At 50.5% G+C, this 18,655-nt stretch overlaps 2 protein-coding genes across 2 annotated transcripts in view; both read right to left on the bottom strand.

Moving 5' to 3' along the window:
- The window catches only part of Rab6b (RAB6B, member RAS oncogene family), a 65,863-nt gene extending 64,613 nt beyond the window's left edge, over positions 1–1,250 (bottom strand). The window contains exon 1 of the mRNA XM_013028095.1: positions 1,203–1,250. The gene's annotated coding sequence lies outside the window, so the exon portion shown is untranslated. The remainder of the gene's footprint in view (positions 1–1,202) is intronic.
- A 6,254-nt stretch (positions 1,251–7,504) lies between these two features.
- Positions 7,505–18,655, bottom strand: part of Slco2a1 (solute carrier organic anion transporter family, member 2A1) — a 32,554-nt gene continuing 21,403 nt past the window's right edge. The window contains 6 exon segments of the mRNA XM_013028031.1: positions 7,505–7,814; positions 9,400–9,523; positions 11,222–11,286; positions 12,526–12,689; positions 15,173–15,338; positions 17,585–17,963. Coding sequence (XP_012883485.1) covers positions 7,694–7,814; positions 9,400–9,523; positions 11,222–11,286; positions 12,526–12,689; positions 15,173–15,338; positions 17,585–17,963 — 1,019 coding nt within the window. The 3' untranslated portion in view covers positions 7,505–7,693.

Raw genomic sequence — 18,655 nt, 5'->3', positions numbered from 1 at the left:
AGGAAGGAAGGAAGGAAGGGAAAAGGAATGAAGTATTTACATACACAACAACACAATAGATCTGAGACACGCTAAACAGAAGACACCTTGCATTGTATGATGCTAATTTGTGTAAAGTTTTAGATTACATCAGTCTACAGTGGAATAATGTCTACCAGTAAGGTGTTTCATGGTGTGAAGGTGACACAGTGTTGTACACAGAAAATTACTATGGCAGTGTCCTTATTTTTGTGGTATGGGTTTAAACTTGGTGCCTCATATTTGCTGGGTAGGCATTCTACCATTTGAGCCATATCCCTCCCTTCCCTCTCTGTCTAGTCAGTTCTGGGGCTATGAACTCAGGGCCTGGGCACTGTCCCTGAGCTTCTTTTGCTCAAGGCTAGCACTCTACCACTTGAGCCACAGTGCCACTTCCAGCTTTTTCTGTGTATGTGGTACTGAGGAATTGAATCCAGGACTTCATGCAGGCTAGGCAAGCATTCTACCACTAAGCCACCTTCCCAGCCCCCTCCTCTCTCTCTCTCTTTTTTTCCTTTTCATCAATTTTTTATATAGGCCTTCCTTAGGCCACATCTTCTTACCTCTACCCCTCAGGTAGCTTCAGTGACAGACTTGTAAATCTATGTGCTTGGCTTGTTGGTTAAGATGGGGTGGAATTGTGTGTGTGGGGGGGAGGTATCTTGATAACATTTTGCCTGAGTTGGCTTTCAATCTTAGTCCTCTCTATTCTCTGCCTTTTGAGCTCAGATTATAGGTGTTGAGCTACCAGACCTGGCCCAGGAGAGCTTCTGCTGCTCACAGACAAACCTTGATTTACACTGTTGCATGCTGGTGTGTATTTGTCAAACCTGTAACCAGACTCAAAATAGATAACGTTTTCGCTGTACATTGCCAGCAAAAGAATTTTTAATAGATTTATTAAACAACAAAAACAAAAACAAGCCAGGTGCTGGTGGTTCACGCCTGACATCCTAGCTACTCAGGAGGTTGAGATCTGAGGATCGTGGTTCAAAGCCAGCCCAGGCAAGAAAGTCCATGAGACTCTGATCTCCAATAAACCACCAGAAAACTGGAAGTGGCGCTGTGGCTCAAGTGGTATAGAGCGCTTGCCTCGAGCTGAAGAGCTGAGGAACAGCACCCAGGCCCAGTGTTCAAGCCCCACGACTGACAAAAACAAACAAATTATTGTTGTCTTTAATCACCTCAGGTTGGACTGGTGCTCTGGGAAGTGGAAAGCCATTAAACTGGAGCCGGAAGAGGAGAAAGATGGGGAGCTCTGCTTTCCCCTTACCTTCCATGCTGGGGCCCAGGGGCCTGTAATTCATCTCCCCTTCACCACACCTGTATTCGGTCAGCCGCACACCTGTTCACACCTGTCCAACCCTTCCACCCAAGACTGGGATGGGGTGAGGGCCTCTTCAGTGCCCTAGAAATGTGCCTGAGGACCCCCCCCCCCAGCCTCTTCCCCAGGTGGGCAGCACCTGGAGTACTGACCGGCTTCTTCCTATCAGGCAGGGCCTTAGGTCTGCAGGCCAAACCTCCCCCCTCTCCTATTTTCCCTCTTCCCATCCATAACTACCCCCCGCCCCCCAGAGGTGCCTAGGAGACCCTGGAAAGAGGAAAAGTAGCAGTTACCTGAAGCATCCGCCTCTCCATCGTTCCAGAAAGTTCTGTGGAAAGTGGAGGTCCCAGAGGGGAGGAAACAACAACAACAACAACAACAAAAACCTGCCTTCATTTTCCCGCCCTTTTTCTTGCCGGGTGGACAGCGCTCCCCCTAGCGGCGGGCCTGCGGATTACAGGGAGCAACAGGCCACGCCCATCGCCACGCCCACCATTGGAGTAGAGCGTGGCTCGCTCTCTTTGCCCACCAGCCCTATCCAGGATCTCAGTGCTTCCCCAACTCTGCTCCCCTAGCGGGCGGCGGGCGAATTACAGGGTTGAAGAGGCCACGCCCATCGCCACCTGGCCACGCCCACCGTTGGGGTGGGGCGTGGTTGTCTGCACATCTTCAATCCCAGTGCCTTTCTCTGTGATCTCTGCACCTGAGCTGTTTCTGCTTTGTGTCCTTTGCCCCTTGTGAAGTGTTTATTTTTATTTTTTTAAATTTTTGTTCCAAGTACACACACCCTAGAAAAGGCAGGGACAATTTTTGTGTTTTTTTTCTTTTTTGTTGTTGTTGTTGTCATTCCTGATCCTTGCATTTATCAATTCCCACTAAATGAGGAATGGAACGTCTCAGTGACCATCTGCAGCCTGGGACAGGTAACCGCAGAGGCTGGGGGGGAGCCCTGGGTGAGTCTCCTCCAACACAGCTCAGCTCATCTCCCATTCCTTCCTCCTGACACCTCCTCCTCGATCCTCCCTTTGGCCCTTCCAGCTTTCCCATTTTTATTTTTAAACCTGTGGCCCAGAAAAAATCTCCGCCACCAGAAATCGTTGTAGAGCAGGGTGGGGATGGGAGGGAAAAAAGAAAAAAAAAAACCAACAACCAACAAACTGGGAGAGGGCGAGGGAAGGGGTGACCTGGTCTACATGACCTGATTTATGTCATGACCTGATTTATGTCACGTCCAGCCGTCTGTACATCGCCCACATAATAATAATTTAACAAAAGAATCGTTGGAGAACCATTTCCTGAAGCCTGCATCTCTCTTCGCGGTGGCTCCATGGCTATCTCTGCTGAGCCGGTCCTCTTCCTCATCTCTCCATCCCTCCTACAAATAGCCTAATCTTTGCTTGGGGGTCACCCCCATCTTTTGGGGGTACCCATCACTGATGGGATGCTCCCTCCTCTGGGATACTTTTCCCTGATCATATCCCTCCTCCCCCTCCAACAAGAAGTAGCTCAGCCAACAGCTCAGTTTCTTGGGGTTCTTTCCTCTGTAGAAGATTCTAAGTGTTCTGTCTCTGGTTCTGACAAGGGAGGGATGGAGGTAAAGGTGTGAACCACTGACATTTTTTTTGGCCAGTCCTGGGGCTTGAACTCAGAGCCTGGGCACTGTCCCCAACCTTCTTTTTGCTTAAGGCTAGCGCTCTACCACTTGAGCCACAGTGCCACTTCCGGCTTTTTCTGTGTATGTCGTACTGAGGAATCGAACCCAGGGCTTCCTGCATGCTAAGCAAGCACTCTACCACTGAGTCACCTTCCCAACCCCCCGAAGCACTGACTTAACAGGAGGAGACCTACTAGACTCTCTTCCTTGCCTCGATGCTCCAATGAACCAAGCAGTTCTGCTTACTGAGTCACCTTGGCTCAGATTGTCACCCTTATCTGCTTTGGTGTGGACCTTGGGTGAGCCAGAGCTAGGTTCGTGTCTTATCGTATCATGGAGATTGGCCAGGCTGGTTGCTGAAGCCTGGCCCGAGTGATTCACCGAGGAAAGGAGTTTGGTAAACAAGTGGAAAACAGCTCAGCACACGAATGATCTCTGCACCTTTATTACTGTTTTCCAAGTGGATCAGGTTCCCTAGGGAGGCAGGGACTTCAGCAAGTGGGTGTTGTGTGGCTACGTGGTGGGGTTGGGAAAGGGGCAGAGGGTGGATGAATGGGCAGGGTGCATCATGGGAGAGCGGATTGCTCTCTCTGATGAAAAGTTAATGAATCTGGCGCTCTTGGCAGGAGATGGACATTTCTCCCAGGTATTTAGTTCCTGTGTTGGTGAAAGATTAAAAGTTTCTCATGGATTTATGAGATCTCTCTCTCTCTCAACTCAAAACACATAGACACTGCCGAGATCTCTGGGAATCTGTCATATAAATAATACTTCACTATCAATTGATACTAATCAGATTCAGTCCCCAGTGGAGCCACATCTCTGTCCATCTTTGAGGATAGTTGAAGAAAATTACAACATGACGTGTGTGTGTGTGTGTGTGTGTGTGTGTGTGTGTGTGTGTGGTGGGGCTTGAACTCTGGGCCTGAGAGCTTTCTTTTAGCTCAAGGCGAGTCTTCTTCCACTTGAGCCACAACACCACTTCTGGTTTTTCTGATGGTTCATTGGAGATGAATCTCCCGGATTTCCCTGGGAGATCTCAGCCTCCTGAGTAGCTAGGATGACAGGTGTGAGCCACCAGTACCAGGCTCTGACTTTATTTCTTTTTTTTTCTTTTTTGTCAGACATGGGGCTTGAACTCTGGGCCTGGGCGCTGTTCCTCAGCTCTTCAGCTCAAGGCAAGTGCTCTATCACTTGAGCCATGGCGCCACTTCCAGCTTTTTTCTGCTGAGGAATCGAACCCAGGGCCTCATACATGCAAGGCAAGCACTCTACCACTGAGCCACCTTCCCAGCCCCCTCTGACTTTCTTTCTTAAGCAAGGACCTGCTAGTCAGTCACCAGATTTTGGGGTGGGGGGTTTGGGGGAGAGAAGGTGGGTATTCTTTCAAAGGTCTCTGTGTGCAAACATCCCAGAGCCTTTTTCTTTCAAAACTTTTAATTCTTTGTCCCTTTTTTCTAGGACTCTATATCCCTTGGTTAGGGTACTTACAGGAGCCCTAGTGATTGAAAAGTTGGGCTCTTGTGGTACTAGAACCCAAGGTGAGTGAAATATTAACCTGGTATCCCCCTCCCCCCCCCATCCATCTGTCCCGGAAGAGATTCCTCCAAGCTCCTTCTCACAGACCAGTGGAGCTTCACTCGGGGTTGGGGGATAGGGGAGGGTATCCTCCCCCCTTTAAGTTCCCCCCAAACTTCAGAATGACTCAGCAAGGAGGTGGGGCTGGAGCAGACAGGGAAAGCCAGACAGCCCGATCTGGGTCCAGTTATCTGTGCGAAGCTGCTCACAATGGTTACATCCTGAGTCCTTCTTGTTTGTAAAGGAGATGGTTGAATCTAACCTGGTGTCCATCATGGGGCAATGCTAAGGGATCCTTTTCTGGAGGGCTTTGGGTCAATAGGAAGTGATAAGAGATGGATTGATCACTACATTTGCCCTCTCTTATTTCAGGAGAACCCGCACAGAGAAGCAGGCGGATGGGTTGAGAGTTACATGATCACCCATTTCCACCCCCGCCCCAGCCTTACACCGTAGAGGGCTGTGGCAATGGCCCTGCCTCTGTGGAGAAAAACACAGGCTCACGCCTGCCATCCTAGCTACTCAGGAGGCTGAGATCTGAGGATCGCGGTTCACAGCCAGCCTGGGCAGGAAAGTCTGTGAGACTCTCATCTTCAATTACCTATAAAAAAGATGGGAAGTGGCGCTGTGGCTCAAGTGGTAGAGCACCAGCCTTGACTGGAAAAGGTAAGCGAGAAGGTCCAGGCTTTGAGTTCAATCTTCAGTACTAGAGAAGGATGGAAGGAAGGAAGGAAGGAAGGAAGGAAGGAAGGAAGGAAGGAAGGAGAGGGAGGGAGGGAGGGAGGGAGGGAGAGAGGCAGGGAGGGAAGAGAGAAAATTGGAAAGAAGGGAGGAAGGGAGGAAGGGAGAGAGAGAGGGAGGAAGAAAGAAAGGAAGGAAGGAAAGACAGAAGGGAGGGAGGGATGGAGAGGGAGAAGGAGGGAGGAAGAAAGAAAGAGAAGGTAATGAAGGAAAGAAGATAGAGGAGAGAAAAAGGAAGGAAGGGAGGGAGGGAGAGAAGGAGGAAGAAGGGAAGAAGAAGGGTGGGAGGGAAAGAGAGAGGGAGAGAAGGAGGAAGGGAGAGGAAAGAAGAAAGAGAGAAAGGAAGGAAGATAGAAAGAGGAGAGAAAAGGAAGGAATGAAGGAAAGAAGGGAGGGAGGAAGAAAGAGAAAAGAAGGAAGATAGAGGGGAGAAAAAGGGAGGGAGGAAGGAAGGGAGGGAGGGAGGGAGAGAGAAGGGGAGAGGAGGAAGGGAGAGAGGAAAGAAGAAAGGAAGATAGAGGATATAAAATGGAAGGAAGGAAGGGAGGGAGGGAGGGAGGGAGGAATAAAGAAAGAGAAAGGAAGGTAGAGGAAGAAAAAGGAAGGAAGAAGGAAGGAAGCAAGGAATGAAAGAAGGGAGAGAGGGAGGGAAGGACAGAGGGAAGGAGGAAGAAAAAGAGAAAGGAAGATAGAGGAGAATGGAAGGAAGGAAGGAGGGAAGGAAGGAAGGAAGGAGGGAAGGAAGGAAGGAGGGAAGGAAGGAAGGAGGAAAGGAAGGAAGGAGGGAAGGAAGGAAGGAGGGAAGGAAGGAAGGAAGGAAGGAAGGAGGGAAGGAAGGGGAGAAAAAAAGAAAATGCAAGTCCCACCTGTGCTCTGACAGATGCACGTGACAGCAGGAATTCAGGACCAAGTGACATCGACAGCACAATTAAAATATATTAAAGGCAATGTGACAGAATAAAAGTTTGGGAGGACAATCCACTTTCCCCCAGACCCTCGAGGTTGCCGCTCGACGTGGGTGAGCTCAGCTAAAGGTGCTGCCCGCACAGTTTGGTTACTTTGCAGCCCGAAAGGCAAGGGATAGTAACAGGGGATTTACTTTCCAGACAGGACCATCAAGGAGGCTTCACACGGGGCCTGCATGATGGCAGGGAGCCTCCCTTCCCGAGTGACACACACATACCATCCGTAGTGACCCACCGAGCACATGAGGAGAGACCACCCCCCCACACACACACACTCAGTGCCAACACAGGTAGATGACTGAGGTAAGATCGGAAGGGAAGCTCTCCCGAGAATCATGCACCAAGTCAGCCTCCAATACATAAGAGTCATCAATGGGCAAAAGACCTCCTGGATGCGGCCTCTGACACTGAACCTCCATCACATTAACAGCCCCGTCTCCCAGCCTGGGCCTAAAGAAGGTATCCACGTCCTTGGTGGTAACAAGCAGAGGCTGAGAACATGTGGATGGATGAAGACAGGTGCATTTGAAGTGGCTGGCACTGATATTGTTGTAGTAATAGTAGTAGTAGTAATAGTTCTTTTTTGTTGTTGTTGGTCATGGGGCTTGAACTCAGGGCCTGGGCGCTCTACCACTTGAGCCACGGCGCCACTTTCCGTTTTCTGGTCGTTCATGTGAGATAAAGAGTCTCACGGACTTTGCTGGCCCAGGCTGGCTTTGAACCGTGATCCTCAGATCTCAGCCTCCTGAGTAGCTAGGATGACAGGCGTGAGCCACCAGCACCCAGCCTTCTGTGTGGCTTTCTCAGGTTGAAATAAAGCCCCCAGATAAACGCATGTAGAACCAAGGGCGGAGAGGTCCTGGGTTCATGTCAAGTCTCATAGTCCTTTAGTTCTGGCTCTGTGTCAGAATACAAGTCACAGAGAGAGACCGACAGACAGAGAGAGACAGAGAGACAGGGCTGTGCTTTCCAACATGGCCGCTGTCAGGTGATTCTCCTGGGACAGGAAGTAAGGCTCTGTGGAGGAAGAGAGTCCAGAACCCTTCCCAGTCTCCCAGCCCAGCTCTGACTATGAATAACTCAGATACCCACTTCCTCCCCTCTGTCCTCTCCCCTGCAGAGTTTGTGCGGCCAGAGGAGAGCAAAGCTGTCTGGGAAAGGGGGATTTTTCTCCCGGGGGACAAGGAGGAGGAGGTGGAAGCGGAGGAGGAGGAGGAAGAGGTGGAGGAAGAGGAGGAGGAGGAGGAGAAGGAGGAGGAGGAGGGTAAGGCAAATGGTGATTAAGTTTTTCTCTCATTTAAAAACGAGAGAGAGAGAGAGAGATGAGATGACATTAGAAAATACAGGTAGGTGTGGAGAGGCAGAATTCAGTCTCAGGAACAAGGCTGGGGGGAGTCCCCCACAAATGGTGGGTCAGATGAGGCCCGAGGCCTTCCCCTGAACATTGTACTCCCTGTTTTTCTTCACCCTCCAGCTGACGAAGAAGAGAAGCAGCGTGCCCAGTATCTTGTATGCCTGCTGCAGTCCCAGGTACCTGGGGGTGGGGGGGGGAGAGGGGGGGAGGGATGGGGAACAAGAAGAGAAAAGGAGTCAGGAAGGAGGTGGGCAGGGGCCCGGGTGGCTGGATCCAGTGCCCCCCTCCAGGAAGAAGAATGTCCTCTCTCACTAGGGCAGAGAAACTCGCTGTATATCAATTCAGGGAATCTATTACCGCTCAGGTATGTGTGTATGGGAGGATCGCTTTCCTCATCTTTTTGACTCAAAAAGATAGATACTTTTGCCAGGCGCTGGTGGCTCATCCTAGCTACTCCTAGGGAGGCTGAGATCTGAGGATCATGGTTCAAAGCCAGCTCGGGCAGGAAGGTCTTTAAGACTCCTATCTCCAGTGAACCACCAGAAAACGGGAAGTGGTGCTGTGACTCAAAGGGGGTAGAGCGCTCATGTTGAGCAAAAGAGCTCAGGGACAGCGGCCAGTCCTTGAGTTCAAGCCCCACGATGGACAAGAGAGAGAGAGAGAGGAAGGAAGGAAGGAAGGAAGGAAGGAAGGAAGGAAGGAAGGAAGGAAGGAAATACAGCTACCAAGAAGAAATAAGACATCAGTGATCCTCAGCTGACCAAGGGAACCCTCCAGAAGGTCAGAGATTATACTATTGTCCCAGCCAACCCCAGAGGCTCCTTGTCTTTTTTTTTTGGGGGGGGTCCGGTTGTGGGGCCTGAACTCTGGGCCTGGGCGCTGTCCCTCAGCTCTTCAGCTCAAGGCTAGCGCTATACCACTTGAGCCACAGCCCCACTTCCGGCTTTTTTCTTATTGCTTATGTGGTGCTGAGGAATTGAACCCAAGGCCTCAGGCATGCAAGGCAAGCGCTCTACCACTGAGCCACCTTCCCAACCCACTCCTTGTCTTTAGATAAGAGGAAGAAGAAAGAAAAGAGGAGGAGGAGGAGAAGGGGAGGAGGAGAAGAGGAGGAGGAGGAGAAGAGGAGGAGGAGGAGAAGGGGAGGAGGAAAAGAGGAAGAAAAGGAGGAAGAGGAGAAGAATTAGAGGAGGAGGAAGAAGAAGAGGAGAAGAAGAGGAGGAGAAGAGGAGGAGGAGAAGGAGAAGAAGAAGGGGAGGAGGATGAAGAAGAGAAGGGGAGGAGGAGGAAAAGAAGAAGGGGAGGAGGAGGAGAAAGGGAGGAGGGAAGGAGAAGGAGGAGCAAGAGAAGGAGGAGAAGAAGAAGAAGGAGGAGGAGGAGGGGGAGGGGGAGGAGGAGGAAGAGGAGGAGGAGGAGGTAGCTTTCTGCTACCCTCTTGCTGGACCTCTCCTGCTCTTCTCCACCAGCCCATCCATCTTTCCAGGTGCCAGCTGGTGTAATGACAGCAGGTGGTCAGAGGGGGGCAGCACTCTGCAGCGCTCCCTGAAGCAGGCTGGGCCTCCCTGCCCTGGAGATCTCTGCTACTTCTGCTACCACAGAAGGCTAGCATCCCCCTCGACCCTCCACTCCCCACCCCACACACACACCATAGTCAACGTCCTCTCCCTTAGAAGCCCATCAGCCCTCTCCCTTCCCTCCACCTGCAGAGCTGTGTCCGTGGGAGCCAAGACCTATCCTCCCCCCATCCCCCCCATCCCAGACCTACCTGTCCCGGAGAGCATCAACATCGTAATAGGCACAGGCCCCTCTCCTCCCGGAGCACTGCAGATTCCACCGGATACAGGAGGCGTCGATGGTGAGGCCGTATAGGGCTGGGGCTGGTAACCAGGCTGGTGGCAGCAGGGGGAAGTGGGAAGGGGAGGGGAAGGGGGAGAAGAGTCCAGAGAGCAGGGTCACAGGGAGGTGGAGGCAGGGATGGACCCTCACATCCACATGCCCCCCCTCTGCCCGTGCCCCCGGGCCCTGGGTACGGTTCACTGGTGGGAATGGCTCTACCCTATTCTCAGGAGTTCCAAGGACTTGGGAAAGCAGAATAGGGGTGTCAGCAAAGTCTGAATTCCCTTTTTACCAGGAGGCTTAGAAGATCAAAGAGGCCTAGGTCATCTTCTTGGGATGGGATGCGTCAGAGAGTCAAAGAGATGTCAGGTCAGACAGACAGCATCACTTCTATTGCGTGTGTGTGTGTGTGTGTGTGTGTGTGTTGTTACTGGGGTTTGAACTCATGGTTCTGGAGCTCTTCAACTCTTGAGACACAAGCTCCACTTCCTGCTTTTTCTCCTTTTTCTTTTCTTATTTTGGTCGGTCATGGGGCTTGAACTCTGGGCCTGGGCGCTGTCCCTCAGCTCTTCAGCTCAAGGCGGGTGCTCTGCCACTTGAGTCTCAGTACCACTTTTGGTTTTCTGGTGGTTCACTGGAGATCAAAGTCTCACAGACTTTCCTGGCCACGCTGACTTTGAACTGTGATCCTCAGATCTCAGCCTCCTGAGTAGCTAGGATGACAGGTGTGAGCCACCAGTGCCTGGCTCAGAAATTTGCTCTGGAGGGGATCAGCCTCCCAAGTTCTCAGGGAAACCCCTGTGTGTCAGACAGCCTTGATGTAACCAAGAAAACGTGAGCTTGGCCATTTTCACTTAGGATCAGGACTGGACACAGGCATAGATCACGAGGATTCAAATCCTACATCTATCACTCCCTGATTGGATTAGATAACCCTACTTCCAGATACCTGACTGCTCAGAGCTTGGGCCCCAACAGATGATAGGCCTTAGTGGCTGTGGAATATTCTAGAGTCCTCCCTGTATGTTCTGAGTCCTTCATGATGTTCTAGGCAGCCCACTGGAGGTTCTTGTCTGGAATATTACACTGCCAAGAACAGCCTCACAATCTATTCAGGATTCTGAGAACTGGATTTTCAAGATACCTCCCAAATAGGAAACAAGCCTAGAAGAATCCTCAGCCAAATCCTTTGGTACTTCTGACAGGAAGTGCTCCTGGGGGAGCACTTGTGGAGGGGGTAAGGGGTGTTTCCTCTGGGCTCCTTGAGGACAGACAGGGTTTGCAGGCAGACAACCTCTCCACCGGAGAGAGGTAGGAGGAATCTATTTTGTCAAGTTGGGAAAGAAAGCCAAGGCTGCAGGCCTGGGCTGCTTTTCTTTTTTTCTGTCTGGGGTATAACATGTTGTAGGTTTTTTTTTTTTATTCCTACGGCAAATTCTTGGAGACAAGATTCTTTCTTATTTTTTTAAATACCCGCTTTTAACTCTGTTATGAGGTATTCTCAGCTGGTTTTGTTTTTTTGCATTTTGCTTGCATAATTTGGTTTGGAATGAAGGCCGTAGATGAGATCTTTCCTACCCTCGAGCAAGCAGGAAAGCCATCTGGCTGGGGGGGGGAGGGTTCGCCCTCCCCCCAAATAAGATGTGGGGGGCTTCCCTCAACCCAGCCTTGTGCCCCAAAATCCTTGCATGGCTACAGGCTGAAGCCACGACTCCCAAAAGGGATCAGGGTACACTGTCTTTGAGGCGTACCTAGCAAGCGCATCAGCAAGAACTGTACTCCAATGGCAAAAGACTTCTCATCTTGGTTTACCACCCTGCAAAGAGAAACAGGAACTCAGGAATGGGACAGTTCAGGGCTGTACCATCACCCGGACAGGACTCAGCCAGCTTCCAAACCAGTCCTGGAGTCACCCCAGCTGAATGCTCCAAATAGATCTGTGGTTTTGGTTTTGGTTTTGAACCCTGAGCCTGGGCACTGTCTCTGAGCTCTTCAGCTCAAGGTGAGCGCTCTACCACTTGAGCCACAGCACCACTTCCGGTTTTCTGGTGGTTCATTGGAGATCAGAGTCTCATGGACTTTCCTGGCCCAGGCTGGCTTTGAACTGAGATCCTCAGATCCCAGCCTCCTGAGTAGTTAGGATGACAGGCATGAGCCACCAGTGCCCGGCTCCATGAGACTCTTATCACCAATGAACCACCAGGAAGCCAGAAGTAGTAGAGCTGTAGCTCAAGTGGTAGAGTTTCCACTTTGAGTGAGAAAGCTAAGGGATAGACCAGATCCTTAGTATAAGCCCAGGACCACACACACACACACACACACACACACACACACACACGCACACACACACGCACACACACACACATGCACGCATGCCTGCACACACAAGACACACTAAGCTAGGACCTAAAGATTTGTGTTTCTACAGGGGATGGCTGACATGAGCTCAGGTTTGAGAATCACTGGTCCATATCGTTTTCAAGGATCCTCAAAACCCCCTTAAAGAGCAACAAAGCAGGAGAGGCAGGCCCTGGGAGGAGGATTTGCTGGCTCAAGTCTGATCAAGTTCCTTAGAGTGTCTTCTAGAAGACAGCTGTGTTGTAATTAGGGCCCCCGGGGCTGCTGGCTTCTGTGCACAGATTCAAGAATGTCTTGCTCCAGGCCGGTGTTGTGGGCTCACGATCCGAGCAGCTGCACAGGACTCCACCTTTAAAGAAGGGCCTAATAGGGCTAGATTTCTCCCACTCTTTGCTCCCTTCAAGAAGAAGGAAGTTAGCCGGGCACCGGTGGCTCATACCCATCATTCTAGGTACTCAGGAGGCTGAGATCTGAGGATTGCAGTTCAAAGCCAGCCCAGGCAGGAAAGTCCTTGGGACTTCTTCTCTCCAGTGAACCACCAGAAAACCAGTGCTGTGGCTCACGTGGTAGAGCGCTCACCTTGAGCTGAAGAGCTGAGGGACAGTGCCCAGGCCCAGAGTTCAAACCCCACAACAGACAAAAAGAAAGAAAGAAAGAAAAGTGGGTTATGTGGAGGTCTCCAGGGGGTGCCACTCACCGCAGGACCATCATGTAGAGAGGGTTGTGGGAGATGCAGGCGATCAGTGCTACAAAGGAGATGAGGAAGATGGCTGGGAGGAGGAAGTGGGCACAGGAGATGGGGCACGATCCAGTCTTGGCTGAAGCAGATACTCCCGTCACACAGCTGCAGTTCAAGTAGACCTTGAAGAAGAAAGGAAACTTCCCGTGGCGATCTCCATGATTTTACACAGTTCAAAAGCTAGCATCGGGGCTGGGAAGGTTGGCTCAGTGGTAGAGCGCTTGCCTTCCGTGCCCGAGACCCTGGGTTCGATTCCTCAGCACCACATAAGCAAAAAGAAAAAAAGCTGGAAGTGGCGCTGTTGTGGCTCAAGTGGTAGAGCGCTAGCCTTGAGCTGAAGAGCTGAGGGACAGCGCCCAGGCCCAGAGTTCAGGCCCCACAACCAGACCCCCCCAAAAAAAACAAAAAAACAAAAGCTGGCACTAAGCCAGGGGCGCCGGGGGCTCATGTCTATCATCCTAGCTACTCAGGAGGCTGAGATCTGAGGATCGAGGTTCAAAGCCAGCCCGGGCAGGAAAGTCCATGAGACTCTAGTCTCCAATAAACCACCAGAAAACCAGGAGTGGCATTGTGGCTCACGTGGTACAGCATTTACCTTGAGCTGAAGAGCTAAGGGACAGCACCCAGGCCCAGAGTTCAAGGCCCACAACCAACCAAAAAAAAAAAAAATGTGGTCACTAGCCATAAAAGAAATGCAAATCAAAACAACATTGAGATACCACCTCACCCCAGTTAGAATGGTTATCATCAAGAACTCTAATAACAACAGATGCTGGAGGGGATGTGGACAGAAAGGAGCCTTTGGCCACCTTTGTTGAACCTTTGGCCACCTTTGTTGGTGGGAGTGTAAACTTGTTCAACCACTTTGGAAAGTAGTATGGAGGTTCCTCAAAAGACTCCCCTATGAGCCAGCAATCCCACTTTTGGGCATTTATCCAAATGATCACAAACAAGACCATACTAAAGCTACCAGAAAAAAAAAAATGTGGGCTCACAGCTCTCTGTAGGGCATCGTATTAGGTTATGCTCCTCCAGAGAAAGAACATCTAACTCCTAGCGAGCCTGGCCTTCCAATTCTGGCCCATCCATTCACTGGTTGGGTGAGACATGCCTTACTTGGAACTTGCCGGGTGCATTCTTGTATCGGCCTTTGAACGTGATGTTCCTTGGACCTGCAGTGTTTTAGTTCCAGGTCTCCGTGATCTCTTTCTGCTTGTTCTATTGTCCCCTCCCCAGGGAGGACCTCCCAGATGGTCCCTGTCTCATTAAATCTCTCCCTGCCTCTATCTAGGCATTTATTTGCTAGGATGTGTATCCCGTAGGAGCAGAATCTTGGTCTGGTATCCAACTCTCTCTCTCTACTTCCCCTAGTACATCCTTAGCACCATGACTGTGACAGTGCTGAATAATTGGTGTGTGTGTGTGTGTGTGTGTATTAGTGGGGCTTGAACTCATGCCCTGGGCACTGTCCCTGAGTCTCTCTGTGCTCAAGGCTAGGTGAGCCACAGCACCACTTCCGGCTCTTTCTGTGTATGTGGTATTGAGGAATCGAACCCAGGGCTTCATGCATGCTAGGCAAGCACTCTACCACTGAGCCACCATTCTAGGCCTGTCCCTTAGCTTTATTTTTTTTGATCAAGTCTGGCACTCTACCACTTGAGCCAAAGCTCTATTTCTGGTGTGGTGGGTTTTTTATTTTTTTGTTTTTGTTTTTATTTTTATTTTTGGTGGTGGTTAATTGCAGAAAAAGAGTCTCACAGATTTTCCTGCCTGCATGGACTTTAAACCATGATCCTCTGCCTTCTGAGTGGATCTCTGAGTAGATCTGAGTCAATCTGACTCAATGTCTGCCTTCTGAGTAGCTTGAAGTTCAGGTACCTGTCACCGGTAGGCCATGTACATGTGCTGAATAATTAACCAATGATTTGAGTTGGTTTCTGGTTGGCTGATCTCAGAAGAATCTGCAACCCCAGAGCTCACTAGGGATGGACAGGGCCCGGCCAACAGACTACACAGTTGCTGCCAGCTGTCCAAGTAGAAGGCTAGTGGTCAAGAGACACCCAGCCTTGGACACAAGTGTCCAGATCTTCCTCTATATAGCTGCATGGTACATGGCACCTCTGGGAGCTGAGGGTCAAAGAAATCGCTCCTGCTGGGCGCCAGTGGCTCACACCTGTACATCCCAGCTACTCAGGAGGCTGAGATCTGAGGATCACAGTTCAAAGCCAGCCCAGATAAGGAAAGTGTGACACTCTGATCTGCAAGGAACCACCAGAAAACCAGAAGTGGCATTGTGGCTTAAGTGGTAGAGCGCTCTCACCTTGGGCTGAAGAGCTGAGGGAAGGCACCCAGGCCCAGAGTTCAAGCCCCACAACCGACTTAGCTCCATGCTTGGATTTGCTGAAGCATTACGAGGCTTTTAGAATGAACTGGTTGGACACAGGCCAGTCTTTGACTTTGGGGCTGCCAGCATCCGGTCCATGACCTCAGGGGAGGGGAGGTGGAGAGAGGATGGGTGGGACGGGGAGGAGGCCAGGATGTCGGTTGGACTGGCCACTGTCCCTGAGACCAAGGTGTGGTCTGTTGGACCCTGGCTGGCCCTTACCGCTCGCTTGGAGGTGACAGAGCTCATGTTGATGTTGCTACAGCCGGCGTGGCAAGGGGAGAGATACTCGACTCCATTGTCTCCACAGACCGGGTGGAAGATGGCATCCGGGCACAAGCAGTCCCTGCGGCAGGCGGGAGGCTGCGGATGTATAGAACTTGGTGTGCTGCCAGTAAAGCAGGAAGCGAGGGATCAAACAAAGCCAAAAAAAAGAAAGAAAAAAGTCCAAGAAACAAATCTACACTGCAGCCCCATGTGAGTTCCTGGGCTGGTTCACGTGTCTGTGTGTCTCTGTTTGTCTTGGGCTACTGCCCTTCTGGGATCTGAAGTATGAAGACAGTTGCCAACGGTGACTCTACCACTGTTTGGGATTATGGCCTTTCTGGTTTTTTTTTTTTTTCTTTTCCTGATGCTTGGAGACCAAACCCATCAATTACTCAGAAAGACCGGGTCAGAGCCGGGCGTCCGTGGCTCACGCCTGTTATCCTAGCTCCTCAGGAGGCTGAGATCTGAAGATCACGGTTCAAAGCCAGCCCTGGGCAAGGAAAGTTCATGAGACTCTTATCTCCGATAAAGCACCAGAAAACCGGAAGTGGTGCCGTGACTCAAGTGGTAGAGTGCTCCCCTTGAGCTGAAGCTGGGTGGGTGGAAGGCAAAGACTCCCTCCGCTTAAGGCAATCAATTTGGAGCTCTCATTGGTTGCCTGTCTTTGGGGCCAATGAGATAGCACCCCGGCCAACCACAGCCCTGTGAACTTCAAACCAAAGGGATTCCCATCCCCCACCCTCCTGCCCCCATTGGCGGATCTTGGTCATCTCTGGGGGAAGTCTGTGATAGTGTCTAAAAATCAAGATCATTAATATTTATAGGCATCTTAGGTGCCAGGCTTCCAGTGCTCGGGGCCTTTTCCTATCACAAGAAGTTTACCATGAGTTAGAAAACTGACTGAGCTGGGATAACTGGCATCCTTCATAAGAGTTCTGTAATGAAAGACCTCGGTCTGATCTGTTGGTATGTGTTGAGCATTGTGAAAGCCACAAAGGCAAAAAAAAAATTTAAAATAAAATTCTGGGTTTCTCTTGATTGGCTTATCAGCCCCCCAGGACCACCCCAAGCTGCTCACCCTAAATACCCACCCTCTCCCTTCCCTTGTAACCCTTCTTCACCTACCAGAGTCAGAGGAGGTTAATGCAGAAAGAATAGGACTGGGAAGGTGGCTCAGTGGTAGGGGGCTCGCCTTGCATGCATGAAGCCCTGGGTTCAATTCCTCAGCACCACAGACACAGAAAAAGCAGGAAGTGGTGCTGTGTGGCTCACATGGTAGAATGCTAGCAAAAGAAGGTCAGGGACAGCATCCAGGCCCTGAGTTCAAGCTCTACGACTGGCCAAAATTTTTTTAAAAAAGAAGAAGAAGAAAGAATTTGCAGAGCTGGGGAGATGGACTAGCGGTAGAGTGCTTGCTTCGCATGCATGAGGCCCTGGGTTCAGTTCCTGGGTCCCACAGACACACAAAAATAAAAAGAATACGCATTGGGTCTCCAGCTCTTGCAGCCTCATTAGGCAAAGTCCAAGAGCAAAAGTTGTTGCCAGATGGTGCCCAAGAAACACCGGACAGCTAGGCTCAAAATTTACAACTTCATCGGACGCCAGTGGCTCACATCTATAATCTTAGCTACTCAGGAGGCTGAGATCTGAGGGGTCACAGTTTGAATCCAGCCCAGGCAGGTTAAGTTCATGAGACACTTACCCCTAAAATTAACTACCAGAAGTAGACATGTGGCTCAAACGGGAGTGCACCATCAGTCTTGAGCGAAAAAGTTAAGGGACAGTGCCCAGATCCCGAGTTCAAGCCCCAGTACCAGCATACAAACATACCCCCCCTCCCCTCAACTTACCACTTCCTTTCAGCGCCCCCCCACCTCACCCACCCTAACTTCCAATCTACCGCAGCCTTCACTGTTCTCCCAGTCTTTTTAAGAAGCCCTCTTGTCTTTCTTCACCTGCTCAATGAGTAATTCTAGCTGGCCCTTGGAGCTGATGCTACACATAGATGATTTCCTAGTTCCTGAGGCTCAGGTTTACCCTGAAACCAAGCTAATTAGTTTTGGTGGGAGGGGGTGCTTCTGAGAAAAACAAAAACTCAACAGAGCCCTGATTGTGGATGGCTTCCTTAGAACACTGTGATCTTCACTCATAACGGAACCTACTATCAAAGACCTGATTTCCTAGGTCGCCCTATGAGAGATCAGATCAAGAGAAGAGAGGAGAGGAGAGGAGGAGATGGGAAGAGAGGGGAATGGAGGGGTGAGAAGATGTGTGGGGAGGGTCAAAAAGCAAGATTATCTGTCAGCAGGATTCAGGCTCTGGCTTAATCAAGGCCATCTGGGCAGCAGTGCCCTTTACTCCCGTTACCTGGGTGGGTAGACCTCAGACACGGCCGAGGCAGAGCATCCCATGAAGAAGAGGGGGATACAGAGGATGGTGGAGATGGTGATGATGGTGGCGGCCACACGGGGGATGGTTTGCAAAGAGAAAGCGAACCGTTTCATGAGGATTCCTCCAAACAGCATCCCCAAGGCTGCCGCGGGGAGGTTTACAGCACCTACAAATGGTGAGAAGGAGCTGGGATCTCCAAAAGAAAAGGTCAAAACAACCCTGAGATACCATCTCACACCGGTCAGAGCAGCCAACGCCGCGAATTGAGACAACCACCAATGTTGGTGGGAAGGGGGGAAGGGGGGGAGGAATATTACTGTGTGCACCGTCGGTGGGATTGTAAACTTGCACACAACTACTCCAGACAGCAGTCTGGAAGTTTCTCAGAAAGCTATATATAGACCTTTGCTACGACCCAGTCATACCACTCCTGGGCATCTACCTAGAACATTATGAGTCAGGATACCATCAAGACACCTGCACAACCACGTTCATTACTGCACTACTCACAACAGCCAAAATACAGAAACAGCCCAGATGCCCTGCTAGAAGAAATGGTTCCAAAAATGTGGTACCTATTCACAGTGAAATTTTATACAACCGTTAGAAAGAATCATATATCATCTGGGGGAAAATGGATGGACCTAGAACAAATAATGTTGAGGGAGGCAAGCCAAGCTCAGAGAGACAAACAGTGCATGTTTTCTCTCATATGTGGAAGCTGGATCTAAAATATCCTGGGATATGATAAACTATACAGGCTTCTAGACACACTCAGTGAGACCGAAATAGGATACTGTTAGGGGACAAACACATAAGCACTGCTTATGTGTCTCTTTACATTTACAAAAAATTATATATATATATATATATAATATGTATATATAATTATATTGAAATGTAAGAAAAGAAGGGCGCGGGGCTGGGAAGGTGGCTCAGTGGTAGAGCGCGTGCCTTGCATGCCTGAGGCCCTGGGTTCGATTCCTCAGCACCACATAAGCAAAAAGAAAAAAAGCTGGAAGTGGCGCTGTTGTGGCTCAAGTGGTA

Source organism: Dipodomys ordii, unplaced genomic scaffold (genome assembly GCF_000151885.1).
Source record: "Dipodomys ordii isolate 6190 unplaced genomic scaffold, Dord_2.0 Scaffold107, whole genome shotgun sequence".
NCBI lineage: Eukaryota > Metazoa > Chordata > Mammalia > Rodentia > Heteromyidae > Dipodomys > Dipodomys ordii.
This window is presented reverse-complemented; position numbering and strand designations above follow the sequence as displayed.